General features: G+C 42.5%; 1 protein-coding gene across 1 annotated transcript in view; it reads right to left on the bottom strand.

Annotated features, from left to right (window-relative positions):
- acanb (aggrecan b) overlaps positions 1–11,416 on the bottom strand; it is a gene marked incomplete in the record, with an annotated part of 16,745 nt that overhangs the window by 5,144 nt on the left and 185 nt on the right. Inside the window, 13 exon segments of the mRNA XM_032524007.1 lie at positions 171–284; positions 464–1,657; positions 1,829–1,936; positions 2,107–2,217; positions 2,348–2,641; positions 2,738–2,865; positions 2,981–3,155; positions 3,605–3,799; positions 3,993–4,286; positions 4,385–4,512; positions 5,440–5,614; positions 5,919–6,302; positions 6,738–6,822. Of these exon segments, the coding sequence (XP_032379898.1) occupies positions 171–284; positions 464–1,657; positions 1,829–1,936; positions 2,107–2,217; positions 2,348–2,641; positions 2,738–2,865; positions 2,981–3,155; positions 3,605–3,799; positions 3,993–4,286; positions 4,385–4,512; positions 5,440–5,614; positions 5,919–6,302; positions 6,738–6,816 (3,379 nt within the window).

The following is an 11,416-nucleotide window of genomic DNA, read 5'->3' as shown; positions in this document are numbered from 1 at the left end:
CACACACACACACACGCACACAAACACACACAGTAAAACACATTAAAACTCATTTGGACAAAAGCATAAAATGCCGTATTTGAAAGATAGAATTTCTTGTATCCCGTACAAGCTAAATGGCAATAAAAACAACAAAAAGTGGTGTTTGTTATGGTAGTTTGGCGACTTACGTGTCGAGCAGTCTTCACCAGTGAAACCAGTAGGACACTGACACACAGCGAGCTCTCCCTGCACAGAGCAGGATCCTGAACCACAGGGGTTTGGATCACAGGGGTCTGCAGAGGCTGACAGCAGAGAGAAAAAGACTTTGATTTGAACATTGTTGCTGATGGTACTGCATTACAAGGAGAATTGCTAAAATACTTTGGTGGACGTTGGTGGTGCATTTCCCAAAATGTTAATTACGTGAAAACGACAGTATAATATAAATATATATATAAAACAGTATAATATCACCACATACCTTCCACTACTTTAGGTTGCTTCATTACAGCAGGGGTTGCTAATGACAACGACGGTGCTGTGGTTGGGCTGGTGTAGGCTGCATCTGGAGTCACTGCATAAATTGTAGGTTCTGCATGGGTTTCCTGACCCTCATCCACAAGTCCTGATTTACTGGGACTGGCAATGTTCTCAGTGTGAGTCATTCCAGGCGGTAGGGTAATAGAAAGGCTCTCTCCAAATGTTTTTTCATGAAGGGCTCCACGTCCTGAGAGATGCAAGCCTTGGTCCGAAGTGGCACTAAATTCATGATGGTTCCCTGACCCACTTCCTTCCCCGCTTACCTCTACCACCCCCCGTCCCTGCTCAGGGTGGCGTACCTGTGGCAGTTCGGTCACTTCTATCATGTCATTGCCTGTTAGGTAAATGACATCACCACGATGCAGGATATAGTCCCCAGAGGCAGAGCCGCTGCTTGAGACACCAGATGGAAAACCACTGGGAAAGCCGCTGTGGAACCCATATCCAGAGGGGCGATATCCAGACACCTCCTGCTCACCGGATGGCTGGACTGTCAGATCAACGGTACTGTGGTCGACAAATGAGATGCCAGAAAATCCATCCGAGCCTGACCCGGACGTACTTCCAGATCCGGACGCACTTGATTCTAAAAATGCCCCACTGGTATCAATGCCTCCCTGGCCTAACTCCTGCTCAGTGGGTTTTGGGTAAGTTTTTGACACCTCCTCCATCTTCCCATCTACCATGATGATTAAGTCACCACTGCTACCACTGATGTCCCCACTTCCACTAGTAAAACCTGATCCCGATACACTGAAGCCAGAGTGTTGTCCGTCGTCCCCAGATCCAGATCCAGATCCAGATGCACTACCCAGTTCTCCGGATGTGATGATGACAGCACTTCCCCCTTCCGCCTCCTGCAGACCTCCAGAGGCAGAGTGATCTCCGGAGAAGACGTCAGTGCATCCGCTGAAGATGACGTTCTGTCCTGAACCGGAGGCATCAACACTAGTCCCGGAGGTGCCAGACTCCCCTGAGATCTCCCCACTGGCTGAATGATCAGCTGAACCAGAGCCAGACACATCAACAGCTGAACCAGAGCCAGACACATCAACAGCTGAACCAGAGCCAGACACATCAACAGCTGAACCGGAGCCAGACACATCAACAGGGACTGGAGGTAAAAGGGGTCTCACTGGTTGAAATATTAAGAAGAATCAACAGTAAATTAGATACTTTGTTAAATTTTGTTCAGCAAAGTGAAACACTGTGTTATATGATATAATTGTAGCCTAGTGATTGTAAGCAATTAAAAGGGAAAGTAAAAGACACTTTTCAGTCACACAATTATTTCCAGTTGTCTTACCAGCGTTATCAACTTGATGAGTTGTGATGGTTGTCTTGTTGATAAAATCCTCTATTTCAGTAATATTCACACTGGTTTCAGTTCCATTGTCGTGCACAGTAGTTTCAACTAAAAACAAACAAGAGATGATAAAGATGCATACTATGTCAATTATGAACAACTTTGGCTAATTTAAGATAATATTCAGGACCACATATTTTGAGGAATAATAAAACCTTAAGAATAAGGTATTACTGTAACAAGGACTTCAGAGAACAGATTTCATGCATCCGTCTCACCTGTAGGAGCAAAGTGATCAACTTTGACTGTTGTTTCGTTGATAACATCCACCGTCACAATTGTCAGATTCACACTGGTTTCATGTTCAACATCGACAATGGGAATTTCAGCTGAAAAAGATAAAATGTATCAGATTAGTTAATGCAAGTTTTTCAGGAATAGCAATAACATCCAATGTTGGTGAATTTGTCTGGAAGAAGTGCTGTTTGGGAGACTTTGAGACACCTAACCCTTTCCTACCTTTAAAACAGTAAGCATCATAACGTGAATGCTCATCAGGAAATCCTGTCTGGTTGGGGTAGGCATAGATCATGTGAACGCCAACCTGACCGCCTCCACACTGTGACCTGGGAGTTGTGATGGGGTAGCGGACGCTACGGTCCATCAGCCAGCCTGGACGGCACTTATCAAGCCCTTGGTTCCAAGCAGCGAACAGCTGCCCAGTGGTTGCCAAGGTGGTGTTGAGTTTCTGACAATGCTGCACAGCCTCCTCAAAGGAGAAGCTGTCATAGTCACTAGTGAAGAAGACCTCACCTGGAAGAAACATTCACAGACATTTAGAAGAGCTCAAACAAGTCAGATACAGTAGATAGGTAGGTGGATAGATATTTAAGTGAGTGAGCTTCTCACCTCGCAGACGTTCCACATAACAAAAAACATCGTAATGTTCACCAGCTGGTCTCAGACCGTAGGTTCTGACTCCTGGGAGGTGTGGCAGATTACCAGCACAGTTATCTCTAGGTAACACAATGGGATACCTGAGCATGAAAGAGAATATTGGTACAGTATGTTAAGGTTTTGATTTGCCATGATATCCCTCCAGGAATCATGCTATATCGGTCTATCTTTATCCTACACATGCCTTTAGCTCACCTGACAGTCTGGTCGCGGAGCCAGCCAGCGTCACATTGGTGCAGGCCTTTCTCGAAGGCTCCTTGCAGCTGCTGGGGGCTGGCTATGACCGCCCCGACACTCTGGCACGCCTGCTGAGCCTCCACAAAGTTCAGAGTGTACCGACCGGTGATGGGTCGGTAGTGAAACACCACACCTGAGAAATGACAATGAGGGAAGAGAAGAAACACAAAAGGACAGATGGAAGGTATAAACTCTAATTTTATGTTAATTACTCTTCTTACAGCACAGCCTACTTTGTTCAGTCATCTTTAATTTCTGATTATGCCATTATTTTCCAAATTGTGGTCATGTACTCATAGTTTGACCATTTACGTGTAATTTCTTAGCTGCTCTGTGGTTATGTAACATAGGATTAGCCAATGACAGAGTAAGACTTCTGGGTAATAAACGAGCCACATGCATTCCCCTTTGCCATGTGCAAAGGGGAATGTCTTGTTTGGGGTAGCAGTGAAGGTTCAGCCCTCTGGATTTCACTCCTCAGAAGGATCTACAGAATCTTATGTAGAAATATCTTCTCAAAATTCAAAGAAACATTCCAACAGTTTTTTTTTAATTTATTGACCAAGTACATAACCAACTTACCTGTGGGAGACATGGCAGAATCTAAGTCTGTCATACTGGGCGGGACGGGCAGTAGGGACAAGACTTCTCCACGCTTGATCTCCTCTCCCCCAGGTGAGGGGGTGAAGCTTGGGTGTATCCCAGGGGCGGGTGTAATGTGGATTATATCTGGAAAAGGAGTGGTTCTCACGGGAACGGCATTGTCATCCTCACCAGCTGAGGAAAGCAGATTGCATAATTGTTTGATAAATGTTTTAAAACCTTAAGGGTCCCAGAAAATTCAGAAATCTTATAGAAGAAATCCACCCTAACTGCTGTGAGTTATGTCAACAAAGAACCTTCCAGAATCCAATGAACATTTATTGTTTGTCCAGGTAGATTTCCCCTAAAATCTCCAGAAAGGATTTACCTTGGAAGCAGACAGCATCGTAGTGAGAGTCTGGGTAGGGGTATCCGGTCTGATTGGGGAACAAGTAGACAGTTCTTACTCCTAGAAGCCCCCCTCCACACTGAGGCCTGGCGATGTTGATGGGGTAGCGCACGCTCCTGTCCGCCAGCCAGCCAGCATTACACACATCCATGCCAGCCTTCCAGGCCAGGTATAGCTCTCCGGTGGTGGCGAGTCGGGCACCGAGTTTGGCACACTGATCTCCTGCTTCATAGAAGGTAAACTTCTCTACAGACATGGAGTAGAAGACCCTGCCTGGGAGGAGAGAGGAAGGGAGACACATGTCATTGACATGACAGTGCCAGTTGGGCATACACACAGCCTTTGTTGCTACCCTTGTTTAATAAGTGTACCTGACAGCTTCTCTGCAAAACAGTACACGTCGTAGGTCTCATTGACATCTCTCACGCCATAGGTTCTCACGCCGGGGAAGTCCTCCTTGTCTCCAAAGCAACGCTCCCTCGGCTCATGGATGGGGTACCTGGGAGGTCAAGGGAGAAGTCGGTCAGCAGATGGACTTTGATAAAAAGTAAGCAACAACCTCAGTTCTTTTACTTGCAAGTTTGTTTGTATGTTTAAGATAGGATTTAGTTTTATATTATCGCTGTCAAAAATAGACACCAAAGCCGAAAACATCATTTTGGTAGTGCTTGTCAAAGGGTCGAATGGTGTCTAAACCCCTCTCTTTCTGTACTCTAGTATGTTGAAACTCCTCTCTCAAACTACCTTTTTATTCCTCTTACAACTAAAAAAAAACTACATACAGTATATATATATGTATATACTGTATATACTTTTATATGTTGTCGCACAGTTGGGAAATTAGTTTGGTCAAAGTGCAGCACATGTGAGACACACAGGCATATAGATAGGTACCCCCCCACCTACACACACACACACACACACACACACACACACACACACACACACACACACACACCAACATTTAGGAATGCAATGTTGGATATGAACACAACTCACAGTCTTCCCCCTCTGCCTTTGAGGAAAGACTGTCGGAAAAGTGTGCACCATTATCCATATTTTTACATTTTTTGAACGTTTTTACAGTATAGCTTTTTACCTTTTTTCTTCAAGTGTGGCCATTCAAAACAGCTATTATACATACACCAATTCATTAAAGCACACCTCGGCCTTGACTTCTGCAGTACAGTGGCTCAGTGGTCATTCAGCAACAAAAGAAGATGTTTAGAATCTGCAGGCCAGCCTGTCCTTTCTGTGTGGAATTTGCACTGTATTCTTGTGTCTGGGGGGCTTTTGACAAGCTGATTTGGTGAATTAGAAACTTTAAATTGCCTGTAGGTGTGACTGTAACTTTGTTTGATGGCTGCTTGTCCATAATGATCAGTATCAGCAGTTTTGAAATGAAGTTTGGATTGACGGACACTACCTGACAGTCTGATCCGAGAGCCATCCAGCATCACACTGGTGGTATCCGTCATCGTAAGCAGCCTGCAGCTGGGCTGGAGTTGCAATGGTGGCACTGTTTTGGATGCAGGCGGCCTTTGCCTTCTCAAACGTCAGGGTGTAGCGGGTGGAGATGGCTCGGTAGTGGAACACAACACCTGTGAGACATGGAAAGTGATTTTTAATATTAGATACTGGGCTCTACATGTGCACTAAGAGCATTGTTTTTGAGGAAAATATTGAATAAAGTTTTAGCAACACTTTACAAAAAACGCTTTTTTTGACATGTAAAAAGATCTTCCAGTAAACCTTTAGTAGAAGAGGACCTTTGAGATAAATTCCAGGGGCTAAGTTGTTCTACATACTGTATGTACTGAAGGAAGTTTGTCTTCCATGTGGTGAGTAGATAATGATTTTAATTTTGCAGTAGATTGAGTGAAACTTCATGTTTCTGCGGCGTACCCTGAACCTGGATGTCCACAGAGTCATAGTTGTCCTCAACGCCGTGCATCACCTCGCAGCGGTAGGTGCCAGAATCTTTGGACCTCAGCTCTGTTATCTCGATGGTTGCGTCAGTGGGCACCAGCGGGTAGTTGATCATCGTCACTCTGTCCAAATACTCTGTCTCCACTTGAACTTTTCCCTCTGACGCCACCAGGATCGTGGTGACTTTCTCCTTGGTGACGTAGGTCCATTTGATGCGGTGGGAGAGCGGGGCGACGGTCGGGGCGACGGTATCATTGACTGTGTTGTCCTGGAAGTAACATGGTACTACTACCTTGCTGCCCAGCAGAGGACGGAGAGGCATCTCCATAGGGATGCTGACACGCAATGTGCCATCCCCGTCTAATGCAAAGATAGGTCAAGGTTACATTTTTAGTCTTTTTATGTGTCAAGGAGAATACAACCTAATGTATAGTGCAGATATACTCATTTACACACCAATGGCGGTGGAACTACCATGCAAGGCTGCAGCAGTTATGGGTTCTTGCTCAAGGACACTTTAAAATTTGGACACATGGAGCCAGTGATCGATCCACCAACATACATAAAATTAATTTAACAACTTGATCTACAAACTAAGCAAACCAACAGTCATAAACCAACCAAAAACACATTTAAAAGTGTCCTAGGACTACTACTCAGAACTAACAATTACAGGTATAATACAGCTTACTAGTAATTTGCTTTGTTTTATAGTCCGGTTTCCAAAGGGTGTGGAGACACGTATTTTGTTTGCACAATGACAATGAAGAATCCATCTTATCAAACCACACTTACCATCATGGTTTGTAAGCTCAAACAATACTGTTGCCGAGATGAAGGGCAAGGACACACAAAGCAGAAGCAGGGGGGTCATCGTTATCTGAAAAACACCCAAATGGACGACACTGGAATCAAAATTGTGTAGAGGAGATAATTAATGAGGGAAAGCAAAGAAATATAAAGCCATTGTAATATTTGGCCTTTTCACATCACTTATAGAGCAAATGTAAAATGATAAACACTTTCTAACTGCTCTTTAATGCTGCCCTGAATGAACAGTGTAGTTAGTGTTAGAATAAATAAGCAAGTTTATTATAATTTCCTCTGCCCCTGAATGCCACTGTGTTTTTTCCAAACTCCTGTACACTTACAATCTTATTCCATGCTATCCAGGATAATACTACTGTTTGGTCGGTTATTACGTCAGCCTCGCTGACTAAAATGGAAAACGGACGTCAAGAGTCTCTAGTTTGATTTGGAAATACCTTACATGCTCACTGAGGAATGAAAGCCCCTCTGTCTCAAGGCACAGGAAATGTCTTTAGCACTAAAATTAAGTTCAGACTCAGAGGGAGTAGTAAATTCATTCATTTCAAACACTTTTTCCATTTGTTGAAAACTAACGGTTCTTTTTTTGTCTCTTTGTGTTCCTACAGTATATTTATGGTGCCTGTGCATGTAGGAAAAAACAATCTGCTGCTGTCAAATTGTTCACAGTATCTCAAGTCTGTCTGATAACAACTAGAGTAAGAGTTCATCTGCTTGCCAATAAATACATGTGTGTTTGCATTTGCCATGCTCTAAGTCCAATTTTCCACAAAAAAACTGCTATGAAGTCTTTATTTGTGCTTTTATTTAATAGAGTTCTTATTTAGCCACATGGTTAGAAAAGTCAGTTTGTCTACCACTTGGGTCTACTTTCAAAACTACTTTAATTGACTTTTTTGCAGACACTTATGGTTCCCAGAGGATGAAACATCTTGACTTTGGTGATCCTGTGACTTTGCCCTGTAACGCCACCATGAGGTTGACATTTTTGTCTTTTGGCAAAATTTCTCAACAACCATTTGATGGAACGCCATTAAATCTGGTACAAATATCCATAGTGCCCTCAGGAAGAATCGTAAAGACTTTGGTGATTCTCTGACATTTCCTCTAGCGCCATCATCAGGTCAAATGTTTAATGTGTACATCACATTTGAGTCCTGCAAAACTAAGGTCATTCCCATCAGCCTCAGCTGCATGTATTATGTTTACTGCTAATTCTAGCATTCTAGCTAACATGTCAAACCAAGATGGTAAACATCTTAAATAGTATGCTTGCTAAACATCAGTGTGACAGCATTCTCATTGGGATCATGTTAGCATGCTGATGTTGGCATTTAGCTTAAAGCTCCAACAGCTACATGACAATAGACTCTTAGTCTTGCTTTTTTTCTTTCTGTTTTCTGTACATTTTCATTTAAAGCATCAAGTCCAAAAACATCAGCTCCGTTATCGTAAACCCACATCTGTCAAGCCCTAAATACCACATTGCTTATTTTCTCTCAACTTTCCACTTTTTGTGACGTGCAGCACAGTCAAACCTACAAAACTGTTGAGAGTCCCAACTGAACCCTCATTGTGCTGCGTTCACAATCCCCAGGATGAGCTTCACAATGCACTTAATTCCAAATGGAGTGGATGCACCGTCAATTTGACGCAGAAGCATAAAACGGCCTTTAGACTGCATATGGCGTGCGTGCGTGTGTGTGTGTGTCTGGGTGGGTGGGATCTGCCAGCATTCTCTGAGTTCCACAGATCCAGGATATATAGGCTGCAGTACAGTGGGACTAATATTTGCCCAGCTGACTAAGATCTGTCTGAGTGACTGTTTGCTTAGTTTGGGGGGAAACACAAAATACCACACGGCATATGTAGACAGATCCTCCCTGGAATAATCGCACACTGTTCCTATTTTCAGGCTCTGCTCTTCAGTCCACCACCGGAACCTCTTTGCGATGATGTTTTGTAACTCCTTCAATGTTTTATTTTGTTTTTTTTACAATTATATAACATTGTTTGACTTATTCTCAACTTTTCTGGATTATTGCCAAATTTCTATTATTCCCAAACAATCTTCCATTAACATCTCCTTTCAAGATGTCGCTCTGCATATGAGCATTGATGCAGCATGCCTTTAAGCAGCTTTGGAGGCAATTGCGAATGATGAAATGGATATTGCTTCATCTTCAACAGTATATTTCCTCTTGTGGGGCTGTTTAAAAATTGTTTAAATTTGTTTAAAAATGTTAAGACAAGAAGTCTCAGCTCTATGAAGTACAAGTGATACACTAAATCATTATTGCCGTCTAAATATTCTTTCATGGAAACATTTAATTCTATTGAAGCTGCATGTCAACTGTCTTGCCATAGGATCAAGGGCAATATATAAAGTATAGGCCTACAGTATTTCTGATAAAGAGCAACTTAATAGCAGCTGAAAATTTTTTTTGGATTGATTTAGGGTCTGATGTAGAAGTGTATTTCAGGGTGTGTCAGAACAATGTGACATCAGTCTTGGGTGTAGTTAAAAAGTAGATGTGGTTATAGGTAAAACAAAGCACAAAACATATATAAAAGGTAATGATTAGTGCAATATTTTTCTGGTGTATGCATATTGTATATTTTCTTTTCATTATTATTATAGATAATATATTATTTTACGGTACATACAATTACAATTCAATATGTCACTATCAAGGTGGGCATCCCAAGAAAACAAACTGCACTAACTCACACAGTGTATTTACACAGAGAACGCCAGCAAAAACCTCTTCCCATTTCTCGGAGTGAGCCAACCAAAACCTTGACTCATTATTGCTTACTATCATTGAGCAGACCCTCGACTATCTTTAAATGCATCATTTAAACTTTGACCAACGTACACTTCCATTTGTGAGCAAGCCACACCAGGCCAGGTCAAGCCAATCAGCCCTCTCTCCACAGTGGGCCCATTCAGTCGGCGGGGTGGCGGCTGGCTCCCCTGTTCAGCCGCTGTGGCATGTTCCGCTCCCAGCTGAGGTGGGGGGCAATAAGGCCATGGTCTGTTCTAGCAACGGACAGGGGCAGGGCCTTGGGGGGTGCGACCCTGCCAAGGTAAACACAAGGCAAGCATCCAGGGGAGGCTCACCACCTCCCTCTCTCCTCCTACCCTACAGAGTCCCTCAGCAGAAGAACAGAGTTGACATTGATACGCATACACACGCAGAAACACAGACTAACACTCATGGATTACCATGGGGATGTGTGAGAGCGCACGTCCAATGCCCCTGGTAAAGAAAACGCATGAGAGTGTGCGTACATATATCGCTATTGAAACATACTGTAAGGCCTGTGTTTGAGAACACACACAGACTCTTGTACAGTCAAATGGGTGGAGGGGAAAAAATCATATTCACAGCTTCTTATGGGTGCATTAGTACCGACACCAATTTACAAAGACATGTTTGAACAGCATATGCACATTAGTTTAATGCATCAAACGTACACACAAATAGACAATGGATTATATATATATATATATATATATATATATATATATATATATATATATATATATATATACATAAAGATATTTGTGCACTGTTGCACATTTTAGTGTCTCATCCCACATAATGCCATCAGTGGTTCTCAACCTGGACCCCCACTTTGTCAGCCTTTCTTCTAATCTTTGCTTTTTTTCTTGTGAATTATTGGATAATTTTACCATTTCAGGCCTGTAAAAAAAACAAGGAAAACAAATTCTTCTTTGATTGAAGAGTTTAAAATTGTTAGCACAACAACAAGCAGACATTGCTTTGTTTAAAGCCTTAGGGATGACAAGCCATAAAGGGTTGGACCACAAACATTGAGTACTGGCAAACTAAGACTAATTTAATTTAAAGAAGCTATTAGTTTACATGAAATTACAATGCATTTTGTCACAGTCCAAGTGGGCCTCCCAAAAATGGAAAAACTAGCTAGAACTCAAACTGCACTAACTTACACAATGAATTTACACAGAGAACGCCAGCAAAAACCCTAACCCTTGCCTCGTTATTGCTTACTATCATTGAGCAGACCCTTGGCTCTCTTTAAATGCATCATTCAAACTGTGGCCACTTCGTAAACGTGCACTCGCATTAGTGAACAAGCCACACCAGGCCAGGTCAAGCCAATCAGTCCTCTCTCCACAGTGTGCCCATTCAGTCGGTGGGGGTCAAAAGGAATTCAAAAACTGAGTAAAATTACATACATGCCACTCTTCATCCAGGAAAGCCATCCAGAAAACAAACTGCCCAATTCATTTCTCTATTCCACATAACATTTTAACAATGTCCTGCTTTTAAAACTCTTATTTGAGGCACGTTGTACATTTAAAATCACTGTGGAATCACACACAGCACAAAGAAATTAAACCAACAAATCAAAAATCCACAATCACTTAGTCAGCTGACTCTATTAACAACTCACTAAAGTCAACTCAGCTAAACTCAGAAGCCATGCCAGACTTCCAGCAAATAAATTACAACTCCCATGACATCATGAGCACGAAATCTAACTTAACGTTGTGTGATATGACTTGTACAGTGTTAGTTATAATTAACTACCCAGAAATCCAAACCGCTTGATATCAAAAAAGAAACTTCAAACTGCTACTTTTGCTTTACACA

Source organism: Etheostoma spectabile, chromosome 8, assembly GCF_008692095.1.
Source record: "Etheostoma spectabile isolate EspeVRDwgs_2016 chromosome 8, UIUC_Espe_1.0, whole genome shotgun sequence".
NCBI classification, from domain to species: Eukaryota; Metazoa; Chordata; class Actinopteri; order Perciformes; family Percidae; genus Etheostoma; species Etheostoma spectabile.
This window is presented reverse-complemented; position numbering and strand designations above follow the sequence as displayed.